Source organism: Oculina patagonica, chromosome 12 (genome assembly GCF_052425735.1).
Source record: "Oculina patagonica isolate OP01 chromosome 12, crgOcupat, whole genome shotgun sequence".
NCBI classification, from domain to species: Eukaryota; Metazoa; Cnidaria; class Anthozoa; order Scleractinia; family Oculinidae; genus Oculina; species Oculina patagonica.
Genome location: NC_135769.1, coordinates 548047 through 567108, shown reverse-complemented (window position 1 = coordinate 567108; position 19062 = coordinate 548047). Strand labels below are relative to the sequence as shown.

The window sequence follows — 19062 nt, the reverse complement described above, 5'->3', positions numbered from 1 at the left end:
ATACTGTGTTAGTTAATTTTAAGAATTTGTCATGGTACTTTACTTGGACAACAACTGAAAATGCTAATTTAATACTTTGCTTACTGGCACTTCGCCTCATGATCAGGTCCTAATAAATGCAAGCCCCCAAACTAAATTAAACTGGAATTTCCAGAGGGTTCAGAGGGGTGGAGTGGGGTAGAGGCTCAAGCCCAAAATCTTCTGTGAAAGGGGTGCCAATATTTTCTAGAACTACACATTCTTCTGCACGGTCAGTGCACTGCGAGCAGCATGTTACCAGAAACGCACTTGTTGTGTGGCTGTGTTATGATCAGAAGTATAATCAAAGAAAATTTACCTCCAACCCCGCATCAAATGGTGGAGATTGCCCCCGGTGATAGCGACCAGCTGAATAGTTTATATCTGTGGCATTAATTCCTACATATCTGTAAGATTAATTTGACAAAAATACAGTTAAACTTAACTTGGATACAAAAGAGGCAGGGCTGGGTGTCACATGTTGTGGAGGTGTCTGTATACGCCAAGAAACGTTGACCATGTAAAAAGAATAATCCATGAAAGATATGGCCCAATGGTATTCTGGGTAAACAGCCTTGGTAAGCTAAGTGATATTCTTTTTTATTTGATAATCAAGATATTTTCTTTCCTTGAAAGCCTTAAGAGCATGATTTATGCAACCCGTCTTATTATCACGTGTATTCTGTCACAGATGACAATTATTTTTTCCGATTTCCCAGTGACCATTTGGGTCCCATCGTTCATTATTCATGATTTTCATGGGTGAACGATTCTTCAATCAGGTATAAGGTCTATTTATAGGTCAAGGTAGAAAACATAAACTATGGATTCCCTGGGAGCAATTGAACTCACTGTAATGTAAAGAGGTGTCAGTATCCCTGCAGAGAGGATCTGGGATTTGGCAGAAATGTACCAAAATAAGCTTACATTCAACCCTGTTTAGTCACAGCATACTGTACCCAACCTACCATAGCACTAATCCATGGACCTTGTCCAATGGATGCACTACCACTACTTCTACATGCAACCCTTACATTCCCATGGGTGAGCTTATCAGTTCATAAATGCCAGGGATATGCCAGCTGCTAATATTGACGCATGTGAAAAAGATGGAGAAACATAAACTGTTTTCAAAGGGCTTATTTAATTGGTTTTACTATATCTTGCCCTTCTTCATTATTATTCATTTCTTTCTTTATAGTAAAATCAAGTGTGGATCCAGGATTTTTCTTAGGATGGGATTTCTGGCCACTATGTTGAAGCCCAAGCAGTTGGACTCCAACATGGCGTTTCCATACTGCGCTCTCTAAATTTGCGTGAAACATTTAAACGAATAACTCGAGCACGGAATAACATACAGACCTGAGACTTGGACATGTAGTTTATATATTAGTTTTTTACAACCGGTAATATTCTTGGTATTTTTGACTCAATAGTTTTGGATTTATTTTTTCGCAGCGTGACAGTGGCGTGACAGTAAAAACCACCTATTGTAATTAAACAGGAATGGAGGATTTTTTCAAATCGTAGATGTGCGTCCAGGAGCATGTCTTTGTATGCCTTTGTGGTGTGTAACTCCTTCCTTTAATAATGGAAGCTATGAAAATTATTGCTTAAAAAGGCCTGCAGCAGGAGCATTGAAGTGCCTCCTATATGGCCAGCTGCTGGAGATGTCCCCAAGTGGCAGTGGGCTGTTGTTGTGCTTAATAATAATTTTATCTACCTGCTTTTGACAAGTAATTCATCTGGTCCAGGCTGTAGCATAGGTACAGTGACTAACTCCACAGCTTCTCTGAAATTTGTGGATAATTTGGAAATCACGAGCTTCCTAAACGTCTTGGGAAGTTGTCTGGACGCCATGATGGATTGCAGTCAGGAGAGAGAATGGGAATAGTCACGGGAGGGTAACAAAATGTCCCCTTGAGTCCCCTTGAGGACCCTACCCTCTTGAACGATTTCGCGCGAAGCCAGTTGAAAATTCTACAATCAACGATTCTAAAAATAAAATATGCGAGTTTATCCGTTCAATTAAATTTTCCCTCAATCGTTCGATTAGCTTTTAAAACGTAAATTTTCGCGTACCGATGATCTGTTTAAAAGTTACCGTATTCTCTAGGGAGGGGTAAGGATAGGGCTTAGCATCCTCTCCTTCATTACGGCAGATAGGAACGCCTGGCATGTTTTGGAAGAAGAGGTGGAAAATGAGCGGGCAGACTAAACGATTCATTTATTTTTGCGGGAGCATTCGTGGTGGAAGAGATGATGCAGCGCTGTACGGGCGTATTATTGATCAACTGAAAGAGTATGGCGATGTTTTGACTGAACATATTGCAGATCCTAACGTGTTACACAAAGATCAAGGTTTGAGCAAACTTACTTTCGTGCGATAATACTCGGTTGGCCACGCGCGCCTTTATTTGATATTTGTCTTCCGGATCCTGTAATGTTTAAGCATTTGTGAGCTTGTGATTGCATGAAGAAATGAATATGGTTTTTGTCTATTGTACAATCGAGGGAGATGCATGCGGTGGACTAATGGGTTATAGGTCTGTATGGCGCATTGGACTCCCGGGGGGCACTCAAAAAAGCTTTATACGGGGAAGCTCCGCCTCGAGCTCTAACCCCTTACTTTTATATACCATTTTGACAGAAATTGAACCCCTTTTGTATACCTTTTAGTGAAAAAAGGAACACCTTTCATATACCTAAAAGACATGGCATAGACTTAGAACTGGACGTTTTCTTGCCATTTTCATGTAGCGCTTAATAAATTAATGCAGCCATAAATTGCGTCTGTTCGAAGTATTTTAATTAAAAACCCTTTTAAATACCTAAATGACAAATTTCCACACCCTTTTATATACCTAAACTTGTGAAATCTCTACCCTTTTATCTATCTGCGGCCTGAAAAAGGTGCCCCTTTCGGGCGGAGCTTTCCCATATAGGCTATTATAGGGAGTACCCTCCCTCCCAGGGGTTGGACTGCGAGGGTCCTGAAGAGTGAGGGGGGGGGGGGGAAATCCAATTTTCTACACCAAATTTGCACAAACCATCCCATTTCCCAGCCAACTGTTTCCCAATTTTCCAAATCACAGTCCCAGTTCTACTGTTCATTTGTTTCCAGTACCAGTGACCTTAATCCCATTTTAGTTCCCAAATGAAAATTTGCCCAAATCCCAGTTCCCATTTTACCCCTTCAGGACCCTTGGCTGCAGACCAAGCAGTTTGGGTGAGAGTGCCGGCCCAGTTTGATGTGTTGTGTTTGTTGGAAAGACACGTAACTGTCACAGTGTCTCTTCGACACACATTTATATGGTTACTGGTGAACTGTAAGGGCAACCAGTCAAAATGCTGGTGGGGTGGGGTGGGGTGTGGAGGGGGTGGGGTGGGGTGTGGAGGGGGTGGGGGTGAGGTGCGGAGGGGGTGGGGTGGGGTAGAGGAAGGTTACACTGTTGGATTAGAATCCCGTCCAGGGAAAGCAGCAATGGTCTTTGTTGCTTCATGCTGCAGAATCCAGGCAAACACTAACTGTGTGGTCAATTTGGCCCAAGTGTGAATTTTACCTACTTGGCTTAGTAAAATGTCATAATTTGATGGTTTATTTTAGGGAGTGATGAATTTATTCATGACCGTGACATGGCATGGCTGATGAAATCTGATGGTAAGTTGCTGGATTAATTTCATTTTAATGATTGTTTGTCAGGCAAGTAATGTTGGAAACGTCTGCATAATTGTGTTCATCAACAGTACCTCACTGATATTTTTCCCCATTGTATTTTATCCAGCAATAGTCGCTGAAGTTACACAGCCTTCCTTGGGAGTGGGCTATGAGGTAGGAAGAGCAGTGGAGAATAACAAGAAGATTCTTTGCCTGTTTAGACCAGACAGTGGAAAATGTAAGTCAAATGTGTACCCAGTCATCACAAAATGTAATGAACTGTACGTACCATTTCAGGGGATAGCCCAGGCCATACAGTATGTACACGGGCACAGCTTCAGTGGCCAATGCGTTGCCATAAAATGAGAGAGATTGATCAGCTTCGTCCCTATACCAGTTTTCCTCCTTTTGATGGCATTTTCATGTCAATCAGTCTAATTAAAGAGCCAACAGCAATACATCAGATTTTGCCTACACTACCCAGAAAAACATACACAACAGTGTAGATGCAGGGGTCTGTGGGTCAGCAAGGACTTCAAAGCCAGTTCATTGCAAACCTGCCATCAACTTATCAGCTTATCAGAACGTGCTTAATAACAATACTCTCCATCACGAAAATCAAGTTCCTACAGAAAATGTGTATGACACTGCCAGATACAAAAGCCCAAAACCACTTTGTGGAAAAAGGGAACATATACCCCCAACCTGCTGAAATCAGCTGCGGTGCTGCCAACTCTGGGGGCAGAGGTACACAAAAACTAGAAAATTGTGAGATAACAAAAATACAATATTATATCTCAAAATTTACAAAAAAAAATTTTGGTGCTTGAGTGAAGTGCTGACCTAGACTGATTCAAATCAGTAACAAACAACTATACATATCTATTGACGTTACCCCCAGTCCCTCCTATGTGGACCCAGCCCTCTGGTCAGTGCTGGCAAAATAGCTATTTTTGCCTGGTCCACAATGCTACACTGTCTTAATTACCACTGTCTTAAATACCATCTTGTAGCTATTGTGACTTCTTTGCCTCCCAGAATGACTTGTCCAATACAAACATGGATTAGTTTACCAAAAGGCTTTAGTAAGTGGCCATATTAGCAATTCTAGCACAATATAATGGGCAATATGGAATTTTTTAATGTAATATCCTTTTCACTTACTAGATCTGTCTGCCATGATTGGTGGAGCAATAAGTGAGAACTTACAGGTGAAGAATTACAAAGAGGAAGATATTCCTGTGATCCTTAAAGAATTCTTCGACTCTATCTGATACTTGAGGTTTGGAGGCCGGACTGCAATGTTTTAGATCACTAGCTTTCAAAGCTGGAAAACATTTAATCAAACATAGCAATACATTTACTGGTAGTAACAATTAGCTCTGGATGATTGCAAAAGCTACCTTCATCTTTAGGGTCAGTCAGTAACACACAGAAGGTAGCTTGTAAAACTGTTAAAATTAGTTATGCTATTTCTGAGTGTGTCCTGGCCACTTGCTGGGCGTTTGATTATATGAGACATTGGCCAACTCATACCATAGAAACTGTATTGTACTTATTATTGTTAGTTAGTATTGTTTACAGTCATGCCAACGATCAGGATCGTTTCTGTGTAAAACCGATGTTTAAGGTATTTTTATCACCGTGAAAAATGTAGACTAGGAACAAGTAAATTATATCGAGTTGTCCGTCATTTTCATTTACTTCTTATCTTACCTAGCTCAAACGTACATTTTTTTTTAATAACCCATCCTCTCGAACGCTACCGTCACTAAATCGGACGTCTATTTGTCCTGCCCCAAACCAGAAACTCAGTTGCATTGCTATTAATCGACGCAATCAGCAATCCTTGCTTTGGAATCCAGAATCTTTGTTCTGACTACAAACGCTTTAGAAAACAATTGTTCCGTTTGTTGGGTTGTACAAAAGGACCTGAGGCTGGGGTGGTGGAAGTTATATGTGAAGAACAAGCATTCTATCTGTGGGGGGGGGGGGGGGTAAGGCGGGGGAGGCGCGGCAGTACCAGCCGTGAGGTTCAGTTCATAGATGATCAACTGCGTTTAAGATGGCGTATCTTTTTTTCGAGCTCACTTTTGGAGCTCTCCGGGTATTAGCTCAAATAAACAGTTGAAGGCTATGTCACGCAATTTTAGGTAATTTCGGCACTGACAACCTGTTCATTGAATTAACTGAAATATTACAATAACGGTTTAAAACTCAAAAGAATTACAGAAAGGCCAAAATAAACGCCGGCGGTGTTTAATCGAGTCGAATCGAGAAAAACTAGTATCCTGTGGTCATGGACTTGCTATCGTTAGGTATAAATGGCGTCTCGCCTTAATGGCTTCCTGCCATTTGTCTTGTGATTTTGTACATAATTAAACCATAATTGTTCGGTTTTTTATAAACTTTTTAATGCATGCGCTTGTAAGCATAAAAAAACCGTACTAAGATCAACGAGTGTCTCTTTTCAGTAAGTAATATGTCGACGGCGTTTCGTTTCATTTGAAGACAGTTTTAACAGTTGTAACATTCCTCGTGAGTGCAATAAGAAAACTAATTGGTATTATAATATAAATCTTATTTTCCAAAACAAACGGAGACAATAACAGCTTTAAAGATGTGAATGTTTTTTCTCGTGATAGTTTTGCAATTTACTCTTGCAGTAAGAAGGATACGATCATTAAAAAAATATTATAAACGTTTTAGCATCATTATAAGGAATCAAGATAGCTACGGTCGACACAAATCAGTCAGTAAAAATATTGAATCGAACGTCCTACCCACGTAAAGAGACATTTGATAACACAAAAGATATTCTGATTGACCAGTTCCGTTAACTCGCTCATACCTAATCGGACTTGGCCAGAAGTCTATAACATCACTTGGGGACTCGGTCTATACGAACCGAGAACAAGCTGAGACGTTTGATTTGAAAATTTAAAAAAGTAAACTCAGTAATGAGCGTATTAGTAACTGTATATTGATTAAAATATCAAGGATAATGGTTTAAAAACACGTAAACACCTGCTGACAGAATTTAAGTGAATTGCCAGAACCCTTAAAAAATAATGAATAGAGGCGGTCATAGCTTAAACCTAATAACATTTTATTTTTCCCTGAAGTTTACAAGGTTAAAAAACATCTTGGGCTCCTATAAAAATGAGGGTTTTCGAGGGATGTATGTTGTCAGGGGTCTATGACATGATATAATGTATTATGGGGTATAGAATGGTATAAAACCAGAAAATCACAAAAAGCAATGGATTTTGTGAAGGAACCCCTTTCGTTACGCAAGACCCACAGATAAATCAAATGAACAGACGATTTCCATTAAAACAATTTCTGTATAACCATGGCGATGCACAAGAGTTGTAAATGTTTTGTTTGATATCTGCTTAATACCAAAACCCTCATCAGTCATGACGATCAAATACAAATTCAAATTTTCTTGAGACTACTCAAGAGAGAATGTTTTATTATTATATTTGCAAAAGAAAATTAATGAAAACAATTTTACAAAATACACTGTTCATCGCCGTTTGTACAGGCAATAATTAGAAAAAAGTCGCTTAATATAACCGTGCATACGGCGTAACATATATACAGTAGAACCCCGGTAACTCGAACTCTGAAGGGAAACGAAAAACAGTTCGAGTTAGCGGGGCTTCGAGTTATCGGGGTCGATTTAATTTTTAATTTGCCAAGTTAATAATTGATAGTTTACTGATTTTTCAGCACTTCAGTATACAGTACAGTGCAAAATAAACTTATCTCGTCAGAAACTCTAACACGATCATAAATTCTTGTGATACGAGAGGAAAATGGCTGTCAATTACATGATCTGTTCTTTGCACTAATCAATGGGCATAAGTGGCGAGTTGCAAGAACCGAAATTCGAGTTATCGGGGTAAATTTGACCCAACTTTTGATCAAGGGAAACGAAATTTAGTTCGAGTTAGCGGGGTTTTCGAGTTATCCGAGTTTGAGTCAATCGAGTAAAAATGACTGAAAAATGAGGTCAAATCCAAGGGAAATGGTAGTTTGTTCGAGTTAGCGGGGTTTTTCGAGTTATCCGAGTTCGAGTTACCGGGGTTCTACTGTATATTCCATAAACACCGGAGGAAACATAAAACCGCTTCTTTTTAGAGGTAAAATTGTCAGTATATCTCAAAACATCATGAGTTTATAGTCTCTAAAAAAGAAGTGCCCTTCAGACACAGTCTTTGTGTTGGTTGGACTCGGTTTTGGTTTTGATTAAAAGTTCCACTCTTGATGTTTTCCGAAGGCAAAGTTCAATAATAACAGAAAAGTCAAACCAAACAAAACCCCTCAACGAGCAGTGAAAGGTCTTCAAACCTTGGGTTTTTCATTTGTGCTTTTGGTCTCATCTTCGACAGAACAGCTTTCGTTTTCAAATGACTTCTTCTGCGGCAAAGCATCTTCTTGTGCAGTTTCGTCACAGCTAGTTTGAGTTTCTTCAATGTATTCGCCGAGTTTTTTCTCGCCGTACTCGGGCCCTAGTTTGATGTCATCCATGTCCCGCAAGATACAGCAGTAGAAAATGGCTAAGAAAATGCCTCCTACACACATCAATCCTGCTGTAAACAGCTTTAATATGGCCACGAAGTCCACAAGTACGGTCGACATTGTTGGCGAAGAGAAAATCTTAACAAATTTGCGTGCGACCACGAACTTCAATCGCTGGCGAATTTAGCGGTATACTGTAGGCTTATCACAATGACAATATGCTTCAATCAAAGAATAAAACAAGGCTTACTCTTCACTACAATAGTAAGGTGAACATTTCCTTGGTTTCGGACGTCAACGGAAAGGGAAAAACTACAGCTGAACTTTACAAAAGAAATTAAACCCAAAACGACAAAAATGGAGTGGCTTAAAGAATAGATGGATGAGTTCTTCGTGGTCATTTTTTTGCGCCCAAATGGATATTTTTCAAAAGTTGCGAGGTTTTGGTAGTTTTTATTTTAGATTATTTAGGACGTTTTCTATCTTTTTCGGAAGGGAAAATTATAGAGAAGAGGAGAATAAGATAAAAGAAGAAGTTCAAAACACTGAGCCAAGTACGTTTCTTTGTTGTGTTGTTTTCAACTGAACAGAGCAGGTGAACCACAAACTTCAAGGCAAGAGGTCAGGCAAGTATAATCTTAGAGCGAGATCTGGGTCCACAGTTAGTCACGTACACACAGCTGACTGCCCTGCCGCAAGTAAGGCAGGTTTTACTTTCTTGAACCTTAATTTCCAGAGTTATCAACACATGTTTTCTCATGCACTATATTACCTGATTCCGCTATAAATAATGTCGTTTACTTAATTAATGTACTGCCAAATCCTCAGTACCATCCTTTTTTCAGGCTTCCGAAATTTTGCACTTTAGCGAAAATTAATACACAGAAAATACCAATTTATTTAACCTTGTTTCATGATCTCTTCTAAGTGGCAATCAAATAACTTTATGCGCAGACGTTCTTTGGGCGTTTCTCCCCCCTCCCCCCCACGAGAACGTTTTGTATGCGTAGGAGGCTAGCGAACAAATGGCTTCCGTCCGCTTTCGGAGTAAGAAGCCTTATTTATCAATCCGTAGCAAATCACTATTAAACAGAACTATTTTTTCATTTCTTGTCATAGTAATTTGGACGCGAATTTAATATGAAACCTAGCAAAAACCGTTTCGGAAGGTCCTACTGGCCATTAGTATAATTTGCATAACACTTAAAATTCGTCTCTTGTGTCAATACTTCTTGTTGTTGTGAAAGGGAAAAATGTGTCCTTGGGCCCGTTTCTTCGAAAGCCCTGGAAACCTTTTGGGCCCTTCAAGTCATTCTTAGTTAAAACAGAGAAGTGTATAGGCCTGAAACTTTGTATGAAGGGAACCTCTGTTCATATTAAGAATAACACGGAATAAAACAGCTCTGTAAGGTTTGAGATTTTGCTATGGCTTTCCGAGTGCGAAAACGTTTCGGGACCTTCGAGAAACGGGCCCCCACTGGGTCACAGCCAGGAAGCCATTTGATATATGTTCAAGAATATAAATAGGTGCGCACATGCGTACATGTGAGAATCAAGTGGGATCGCGAGTCGTTTGCTAGGCTACAGAGTTCCTTATAGCTTACAAATTAAAGGGCAGCTGAATGCGCGATTAACCTTCAATAAGCGAGACAAGACAAAGCGCGATAACACGGCTTTGCTAGGTTAGCACATGCAGCGTGTCAAATAATTTGTCTCATAACACTGTTTGTTTTTACGTTGCGTGCAATATTTTTGTTGAAAACTTGCAGAGGTATATATACAAAGTGCGGCACCAAGTCTGGAAGAGAAACCTAAGTTAAAATTTGCTTTTACTGAGTTTTCTGCAAGTGTATGGCCATTTACTAATTGGAACGAGAAAGAAAAACGATTTCCTCAAGCTGATATTGATTCAAGGATTATTTTTTTACTTCTAGGGATTTCCGTGAATTTTCTTCGCCACTTAACGATCTTTACACCTAACCGGTCGTAGCTTGACGAAATTAGGAAGGCCGACTTGTTACAAGGCTTACAGCATTCACTGGATACAAGACACTTCCATGAGACGTCATTTTCTCAAAGTAACAAGTATTTAAAACTGCAATCAAGGCCGTAACCAGTCCTTTGCCATAGACGAGGCAAGATCTTGCAAGGGGATTTTGGGACATCCCTCCAAAACATTTTTGAAATCTAGAAGCACTAAAACTCTTCCAGAGACATTCGTGATGGCGTATTTCTTGGGAAAACCCAATCTTGTTCAACTGGGGATTATTTTCCCAACTAAACATATCCTGTTTTTAGTTTTGGGCAAAAATCTAGATGAGGCAATTTCCTCGTCTTGTCTCTTGTTAGTTACGGCCCTTGGAATATTTATTAATTAACCTTAGTTGCATAAGTAAAATGTGACTTTGCCAGAAAGCTTAAAATGCAATGATAGGTTTCTGCTCAATGATCCTTTATGGGAAGCCTATACGAGCGACAATCATATCTTCCCTGTAGTTTTTCTATCCACATTAAATTAATATTTGGAACACTTTTTTGGGTTGTTTCAGTGTGTTTTGCTTTTACGTTGACAGTTATTTTTCGCTGAACCAAACCAAAGACAAACCAACACTTTTACCTTTGAAAGTTTTTTTTTTCGTATTAAAAATTATAACTGCGGAGAATTGATTTCTTAGCCAACATTCCATGGACAGTTTTTCTAACTGGGTAACAACCACTACTGTATAAATCTTTTGGGTTGGTTCCCATTCGATATAGATAACAAATAAAAAACGAAAAACAAAGATGCGGTCGTTCTTTGATGTTTTGGTATTGACAAAGGATTTCTTTTTACGTCGTGAAACACGGGCATTTAATCACTACAGAACAAATTTAATTAAGAAACATCGAAAAAAGGACAAAACAGGAATTGTGTTTTAAAAAATATTAATCGAACAGCTGATTCATGTTGTGTCATTCAACAATAACAAAGAAAATATGTTCACCATTGTGGGCCGGACCAGAAAATTATATTGTAAGGTTTTGTTACGTACTAACTAGGCATGCCGTAAATGAAGTTTTCTTCTTTACATCGAAAGTTGGAATGCGTAATTTAAGAAAATGACTCAACTGGATAAGATCCCGGCGTATTCGTGAGGTATTTCGAGAGACCTTAGAAAAAATGTATTGATTGTTTTCGTATTTTTTCATTTTATTGTTTGTAAATTAAAACAGAGCCACAGCAGCTAAACAAATGCAAAACCTAAAAATCATTGCAATAATTTCAAAGGCTGTATTCTCTAATTGTTATTTCAGCCGTCATTTACATTAACACCTTTGGTTCAATCATTGCTTAAACCTAGCACAAGCCACAAGAATTATCAGAAACGGGTTTATGCATCACAGGTAACTACAGAGGAACAGGAGATACACGGATTTGAAAACAACATGAAATCTATCATTTTTGTCCTTATTCTGGGAACATGTGCGCAAGCATGGAGATGGCCCTGGGAGAAACCAGATTGTAAGTGTATTCAAAGAATTTTTCATTTTGAAGTCAATTACTCCCATTAAGCTTGCTATCTAATTTGCGGTAACCACAAGATTTTACAAAATCAATCAAATTTTATTTCTTGAAAATTGCCTCAAACTTTTGTTTCCGATTTAACCAATCCGCCACTTCCCTTGCGAATCAGCATTTCACTGCAAAGGAAAGTAGTTGTTTTACTATGCCAATTTTTTAAGAAGTGGGCGTCTGTTAAAACTGTCGCGCTTTTCGTGCAGATTTCTTCCAAGCGTGTTTGGGTTAACAGGCTCACAGGAACATTTTTTTCAAAACAGTGTTTAAAAAGAACTACGATTCACGACAAAACAATCAAGGCGTGTCAGCGCATGTGCGAATCAACTTGAGCGACCCAATGTGTGGTGTATTCGGGGAATGATTCTTTTTTCAAGTTATTCAAGATGTGACACACAAGTGCCTAAAAACAATTTTATTAAAGCTGAGTCATTTAGCACGAATTTTCTCTGATAACCTGATAGCTTTCTGCCCAAGAAAAAGCCCCTAAATAGACCTAAATATCATCTTGTGTATCGTCCAAAGCGGCAAATAGAGACCATTTGAACTTCAGAAATTATTGAAAGCATTCAAATATACACAATTCAATGGCTCTCTAAAAGAATTTTCTGCGATCGTGCGCTTGGGTCGTTTAGGGTGCATGTCGATCACGGATTAGATATGTACGCACTTGGGCGAAACTCTCCCACGCCGAGTGAATCATGAATTCTTTAACGGTGCTGGCGCTGATTGGGTAAACAATCTCCCAGAACGAACTCAGAATTCACAAAATAATGTAGTACGACGAAACTGATTTCAAACCCTCGCAACCGATCGCCTAACGCCGTGCCACCCTAACAGCATACAAGACTAATTGCGGTGTTACTTATCTTAGGGTCATGACAAAACGGCCAGTTAAATGACTTTACCTCAAATTTTATCCCAATTTTTAACCTCAAACAGTAAACTCGCTTAAGAAAAAACCCTCCACGGGAGTCGTGAAGTGCGAATTACAATATAAAGTCTGAAGTCAAATTCCTTTTAAAAGTCCAAAGTCCTTTGATTCTTTGGCTTTCAGTCCCCTCGTTAATCGAAATATTTGTCACAAAAGTATAGTCCTCAATCGCACTGAAGTAATCCTGACCGCCTCTTTATCTAAAATGGCTGTCACTGCACTGAACACTTTCCACTTTTCTTAAAAACAACCATAGCCACAACAACGACAACCAAACAAATCAAAAATCATTTGTATCGAGTAGTGATATATGGATACACTTAATCTAAATCAAAGCATCCAAATCATTTCTCCAACATTTATATCCTTGTAACATTTTGCAACATGTCAAAAGCCAGATTTGGTCAGATTTTGCGCGGCTGTTACTCACAATGGGATGACCGTTATAAATGCTTGATTGCACATGGCACAAATAAGGCTATGTTGACCGATGAAAAAATTGAAAAGATTCTAAAGAGAAGTGTTACAATATAAAGCGTTACAAAAAGAAATGTTGGGTGACAAATGTAGAGCTTATTTTGCCTTGTATAAAAAAGTTCGACTGGTACAGGGTCTCAAAGGAACTTAGGGCTCCGTGGCTGTCAGAGAGGGAAATAACTGTTGCGAGCTTTTAAAATTGTGCTTTTTTTCTATACTCATGTCGTGCTCAGCTTTTTCTAGTTGAGCTAAATTTAGTTTGTTTTTGATTGTAAAGCCACACGTGTTTTGTTACTGATTTCTTAATAAAGACTTCTACTACTACTAACCCCGTTGGCCTGTTGTGAAGCGCTGCATGGAGGTCGTCCAAAGTTCTCGCGGTCGATAGACCCAAACATTTCTACAATTGACAAACCTTCGAGCTTGTCTAGTAATAGCCTTAGTAGCTGTACATGTGAGCATGTAGTAAAATTAAAAGTAGCAGTAGGAGAATAAACGCCGTCGACTTCCTACGAGAGAATTCTTGGTACCTCCTCGCATATAAGTTTGTAGTCTCAGCTCAACCAAAGGATACCAGGGTTCACATTGTCTCAGAGCTCCAAAGAACGAAATAAAAATTTTAATTTTATCCTTGTTCCAAAAAGAGAACAGTCTTCGGCTCCGTACTCAAAAGCTAAATAAAAGTTCTGGAGTTCTAAAACTTACCTACAAAGAATATTATACATTTAATATTATATTATTTACTTTTAATAAGTTTTAATAACCCATCGTATCTTCTTGATGTTCTTTTCTGTGCTGTCATTTAAATCTTCCTGGTTACGTTTAGATATTTCTCCGCCATTGGGTTTTCTTTGATTAACCACTCTTTAGCTACTCCTATTAGCGAGCGTCTAAACCTCAAGGTTGACAAGGTTTGTTCTGATTGGTCGAATCAACGTGCATCTTGATTTTTATTTCACTTTCTTCTTATACTTTATTTCTAACCATCTTAAATAATCTGACCTGAGATTGTAGATTATAAAATGAATGCAATTATCTCATTTGATTATATCTTTGATTATATTTTTTCTATTTTTTTTAGCGCCGGAGTGGCATGACCTAAGAGGTAATATAAATAGATACATGTAACAAAAGATAATATTTATAATATCGTCGCCCCAAGCGATAGAATCTTTGGCAAAGTTTAAAGAAATTGCCAAAAGTTGTATTATGACATGTTGATCATAATTCAACAATAAAAATGGGGGTCACCGACCTCATTTTCGAGTTATTAGCACTGAAAGCTAAAACTAAGGGTGTTTTAACAGGTTATACCGTTGCTATGGAAATCAATAATGTCAAGAAAATGATCAAAACTTGTCGAACAATGATAGGGCATTTGCTTTATATCATTTCTGTAATAGTGGGAGGCGCAGTGACCTAATGGTTGGCGCGCTCGGCTCTAAGTCGAACGGCCCGGATTCGAGACCTGGCCGAGACGCTGCGTTGTGTTCTTGGGCAAGAACTTTACTCTTACAGTGCCTCTCTCCACCCAAGTGTATAAATGGGTACTGGTGAATTTACTGCTGGGGGGTAACCCTGCGATGGACTAGCATCCCATCCAGGGGGGAGTAGCAATACTCCTAGTCGGATAAGCTCCGGCTGTATGGGCCACTTAGTCTCGGACACAGACTTAACCTTTTGCCTTATTTCTGTAATAGGAGTTGATAAAGTGTTTGACTGACCGATCAAAGTAAAAGGTCTGTAAATTATTGAAAACAGTTATAAGCCACCTTAAAGGGCTTACAATTCTACCCCAAAGCGATTCTATCGTGAGACAAACGAATAACCTTTATCTTCCCTATTTTAGCCCCATTTTTTGACAATTCTATGATTGTCGAATCTAAAACTAGGGCGAGCTTCGCGTAAGAGTAGCCAGTCATTGCAGAATCTGTCATGCTGACAAGCAACTTATTTGACGTGGAAACAGTAGGTTCGGCAAACTCGGGTTTCTATTTTTAAGTCACTCTTTCGTGTTACGAAGTCAACTAACCTTGAACCTTTATGGATGCCTTGATAGTGACGTGGATGAAATTCAACAAACTACCAAAGGATGAAAATAGCGCCAAGGCTGATGGGTGGACATTGACCAAGTCATGTGACGGTAAGAAATGATTGATAGCCTGTCATTCACATGTAAAGGTTAGAAATAAGCTGTAAACAGCAACACAGGAAACCCTGTTTAATTTCAGACTGCCCACTTACTTTGAGCAGCCAGAATGGGTACTTATTTCGAATTCACATGACAAGCTATAAATAATAGAATTAAGTTATAGTTTATTTTTTGTCAATCTATGTTTGACTGTGTAAACTCTAAAACTGTACATAAAGCCCTAAACAGCATGTAACTTGGATAATTGTTCAAACTGAATTCACGCGGCTGATATTTCTGTTCATTTTTATTGCAGCTTCTAATTATTTTGCTGGGAATCGTTATGTGCTGAAAGGAGACTCTGCTGTGATGCTTCTGTTCGACTCCAACGGCAAAATAGCTGGAATTCAAAATGGGGTGAGATACAACTCCAGCAAATTGTCGTTATCGTTAGTCTGTCTTTCGGTGTCAAAAATATATATAGACTCAGCTGAATATATTAAGACAGCGCTCAATTCCAAATAGAAACTTTAAAATTAAAATAATAATAATAAATAATAATAATAAATGGGAATTTACAGTGGGATCTTCCACTAGGTGGCTCTTCTTGATCCCTGTTCCCCTCAAAATTCGCCGATGTGTTTTACGTTCTCGCATAACGTACTGAGAATTTGGTCATTTCGCGTTATTATTGCTTTGCAGAGGACGGCTAAGGAGTGTACATTTATAACGCACGTGTAAAGCTATTTTATTCCTTTTAAAATCTTTTGTTTAGCCGCCTGACCTTTTTGTCACCGTTACCGCTGTAATAATTTCCATCCTAATAATATTGTTTTCCACTGTCTTTGCTTATAATACCGTTTTTAGTCAGAAATTAAAAACCTTTATTAATTTACTTTTAGCTCCCAAAATCTGCTCCAGGGGTATTGAATCTCAAGGCGCCGTGGATCTCAGAAGGAGACATGTACGTCATCACTGCTTACTTCACCGACCCTCGAAACATCTGTGGAGGATCCAGGCCCTCCTCGGACTACATAGGCGACCAACTCCTTATGCAGACTGGAACCCAGTATACCAGTACTATGTCGATTCCTTTCAAGCAAGAAGACTTGGCGGGAACCAAATGGGTGCGAGGAGGATGCCTTCCTACCATGGGTGAGTAGTAAGAACAGGAAACTAACACATAGCTTCATTGTTTTAATATTGCGGGGTTGTAAAATCACGGATCATTTTGTTTATTTTCGGTCTCTCACTATCTTCATAACGAAGCCCTATGTATAAAAGAAAATCAATAAGCTATGAAAAGTAGAATGATATCTGCGGAAATGTAGAAAGCATTAGTAGTTGGATATTTGACAACAAACTTCCTGTTTAAGGACGTTCGCACTAATTGTTTATGCGCATTCCTACTGCGCACGTAATTCATGTCGCAACGCCATGCCACAAAACTTTTAAGAACATATAGTGCGAGTTGCCTTTCCACTAGCTTCGCTTGCAATTTGCTCTCTTAAATGGTCGGTGACTCCTACTTTTTTTCTTAACGGATCACTTTTTTAACTAATATCTACGTTTTGCGAGAAAATGAAAAAAATCTATCGAGTGGAAGTTTGATTTTTTTGTCACACTGACGGTTTGAATTCCACTTTTTGAGCTTTCCTTTTTGCCGTACGACAGTTTCAAATGCGTTTTTCCAGGGTTAAGTTTTACAAAAAAGATTGCAAAACTAGGAGTTATTTACGCAACAGACGCACTTCTACAAAATGTGACTAAGATCGTTAGCCTCCGTTTACTCATCTTCGATATGTTTAACTATAAACCCTGTAAACCATGCTGAATTACGTGCGCCAATGTTTCAAAATCAGGGTATTTTCCACACGCTTTTTCTCTTAAACGAAGTCGGTGACCCCAACTTTTTTTTGCATTTCTGACACAAGTAACTCATTATCTGACCGCAGCAAAAAATTTTTGGCGCGAACGGCCTTAAGAACATCAAAAGACAAATTCCGTGCTTTTTCTTCCAAAGTTTTGTCCATGCATACTCTCGGCCTTTTACCCTATGGTATCTCTTTCATTGATTGAATCAAACTGATTGTTACTTGATTAATACTTATACCGCCTTTCTTCATCACAGGTTAAACACCTGTTTATATTTTGTTATCAGGTCGTCATTACTGGTACAACATCTCACCAGATATGAATTGTGATGACTATTTTCCGATGTTTCTGCTGTACAATAAGGATCGCCTGAATGGATTTGGTTGGGTCGCACAAGGCAATGCCGGCAGCAAACGATACGAGCACCCTCCCCCTAAGAAGCTGGATGTAAGTAAGACACGAAGACTACCCTGTCTGTGTTCTCTATGTGCGCGTCTGCATGTAAAATGTAGTAGCGCGTTCGAATTTAGTTCTATGAATACTAGATACCAAAAATGATTACTCTATGACCTGGTTTACACGAGCGATGTTAACACAAATGCTAGCGCAAATGCAAGGGAAAACAGGTGTAAACTAGCACAACACAAACTCAAGCGCAATGAATGGAGAATTGTGCATTTTTTGAACAGAGCTTGCGCTTACATATATTCACGTGTGAACACTGCTAAAGCAAATGCAAGCTGAAACGCAAGCAAGGCATTACTTGTCTGCTATCTTGGAAAAAGACTGCAGTCTGCGTATTTTACGTTCCTTGCGTTTGCGTTCTACTGGTGAACGTCGCTCGCATTTGCGTTTACATTAGTGTCACACATGTAAACAGGCTTATCTTTTTGTTACTTAGACCAATAACAAACTGTGAAATGAATTTAGCAACAATAAACGTACAGTTATCGGAATGACGCTAATTTCTGATTAGGGCTTAGGCAAATAGACCGTTTCAGTAGCGTGTTTTTTCCATTTAGACTTTATCTTTTAATCATTTGCTATTTTTTCATTTCTTCTTTTCAGTTTGGTTTCTTCCTGAAAGGCACAAAACCCAAATGCCTCCCTAACATCCCGAGCTTGTCCACTCAGCACATCTACTTTGACTGGCCATATAACAACTTATGCTAGTCTAAACAAAGTTAAAAAAATCTACAGGCAGACGAATATGCACCTTTAGTATGTGGGAATATTTTAAAGAGAGACTTTCTACTTTCTATATGGAAGTTTTTTCTGTTTGCTGCTTTCCGTTTAACCTTTGTTTATTTTTGTAGCTGGGGAAATAACATAAAGCAAACAGTAATCACACAATTACTGCTCTGTAGATTATATTCGATTTCGCTGTTTGATGTTTAGTAACCACATTCCATTTTCAAAGTGATCGATATCTAAATTCACCTAACAATGTCAATATATTGTCAAACAAAAAAGTGATGAGAATAAGAAAATCATGAACAAGGAAAATGTACGGGAACTAGTAGGGGGAATTGGTATTATAAACTGGGGAATAAAGGGATTAGTCAGTGATGCAGTAATGCGTCAACCAGAAGATCGTAGAATCGCAGTGTACGCCAGTGTGCCATTGATTGACATTTTATTATCTGCCATTGTAGTTGTTATAAGCGTTGTCTGTTCTGTCTGCAATAAAAAGTCACGTATTGACTATTGTTTTGCTTACTTGTGTTTAACCTGTGATAAAGAGCTTCTTCTTTTCGCCAAAAATATACGAAACAAACAGCTTTCACACGAATGGCTTGCTACCCTTCGAGAGAACAATGGAACAAACAACATGACATATCATGCAACCTCTGGGAGTAGTGTTTACGTGCAGTCGGCCATTT

At 38.8% G+C, this 19062-nt stretch overlaps 3 protein-coding genes across 3 annotated transcripts in view; 2 read left to right on the top strand and 1 right to left on the bottom strand.

Annotated features, from left to right (window-relative positions):
- LOC144633936 (prostaglandin reductase-3-like) overlaps positions 1 to 1925 on the bottom strand; it is a 2513-nt gene extending 588 nt beyond the window's left edge. The window contains exons 1-2 of the mRNA XM_078492866.1: positions 1742 to 1925; positions 338 to 425 (exon numbers count right to left, since the gene is read on the bottom strand). Coding sequence (XP_078348992.1) covers positions 338 to 425; positions 1742 to 1878 — 225 coding nt within the window. The 5' untranslated portion in view covers positions 1879 to 1925. The remainder of the gene's footprint in view (positions 1 to 337; positions 426 to 1741) is intronic.
- A 261-nt stretch (positions 1926 to 2186) lies between these two features.
- Positions 2187 to 5369, top strand: LOC144632567 (putative 2'-deoxynucleoside 5'-phosphate N-hydrolase 1). The gene is made up of 4 exons (XM_078491237.1): positions 2187 to 2379; positions 3626 to 3679; positions 3804 to 3914; positions 4844 to 5369. The coding sequence occupies exons 1-4, from the start codon at positions 2196 to 2198 to the stop codon at positions 4948 to 4950; spliced, it is 456 nt and encodes a 151-aa protein (XP_078347363.1). The 5' UTR covers positions 2187 to 2195; the 3' UTR covers positions 4951 to 5369.
- Positions 5370 to 10248: 4879 nt separating this feature from the next.
- LOC144633647 (uncharacterized) lies at positions 10249 to 18888 on the top strand. Its single transcript, XM_078492486.1, has 8 exons — positions 10249 to 10284; positions 11501 to 11708; positions 14255 to 14278; positions 15233 to 15316; positions 15621 to 15721; positions 16207 to 16459; positions 17466 to 17626; positions 18248 to 18888. Exons 1-8 carry the CDS (start codon positions 10264 to 10266, stop codon positions 18350 to 18352), a joined length of 957 nt encoding a protein of 318 aa, XP_078348612.1. The 5' UTR covers positions 10249 to 10263; the 3' UTR covers positions 18353 to 18888.
- The last annotated feature ends 174 nt before the right edge of the window (positions 18889 to 19062 follow it).

Excerpts from the sequence above, each read along its gene's own strand:
- LOC144632567 (XM_078491237.1), top strand. The coding sequence starts at position 2,196 with ATGTTTTGGAAGAAGAGGTGGAAAATGAGCGGGCAGACTAAACGATTC. Across the intron at positions 2,380-3,625 it reads CGTGTTACACAAAGATCAAG|GGAGTGATGAATTTATTCAT; the intron begins GTTTGAGCAAAC and ends GGTTTATTTTAG. Across the intron at positions 3,915-4,843 it reads TAGACCAGACAGTGGAAAAT|ATCTGTCTGCCATGATTGGT; the intron begins GTAAGTCAAATG and ends TTCACTTACTAG.
- LOC144633647 (XM_078492486.1), top strand. The coding sequence starts at position 10,264 with ATGAGACGTCATTTTCTCAAA. Across the intron at positions 10,285-11,500 it reads TGAGACGTCATTTTCTCAAA|CCGTCATTTACATTAACACC; the intron begins GTAACAAGTATT and ends TTGTTATTTCAG. Across the intron at positions 15,317-15,620 it reads ATTGACCAAGTCATGTGACG|CTTCTAATTATTTTGCTGGG; the intron begins GTAAGAAATGAT and ends TTTTTATTGCAG.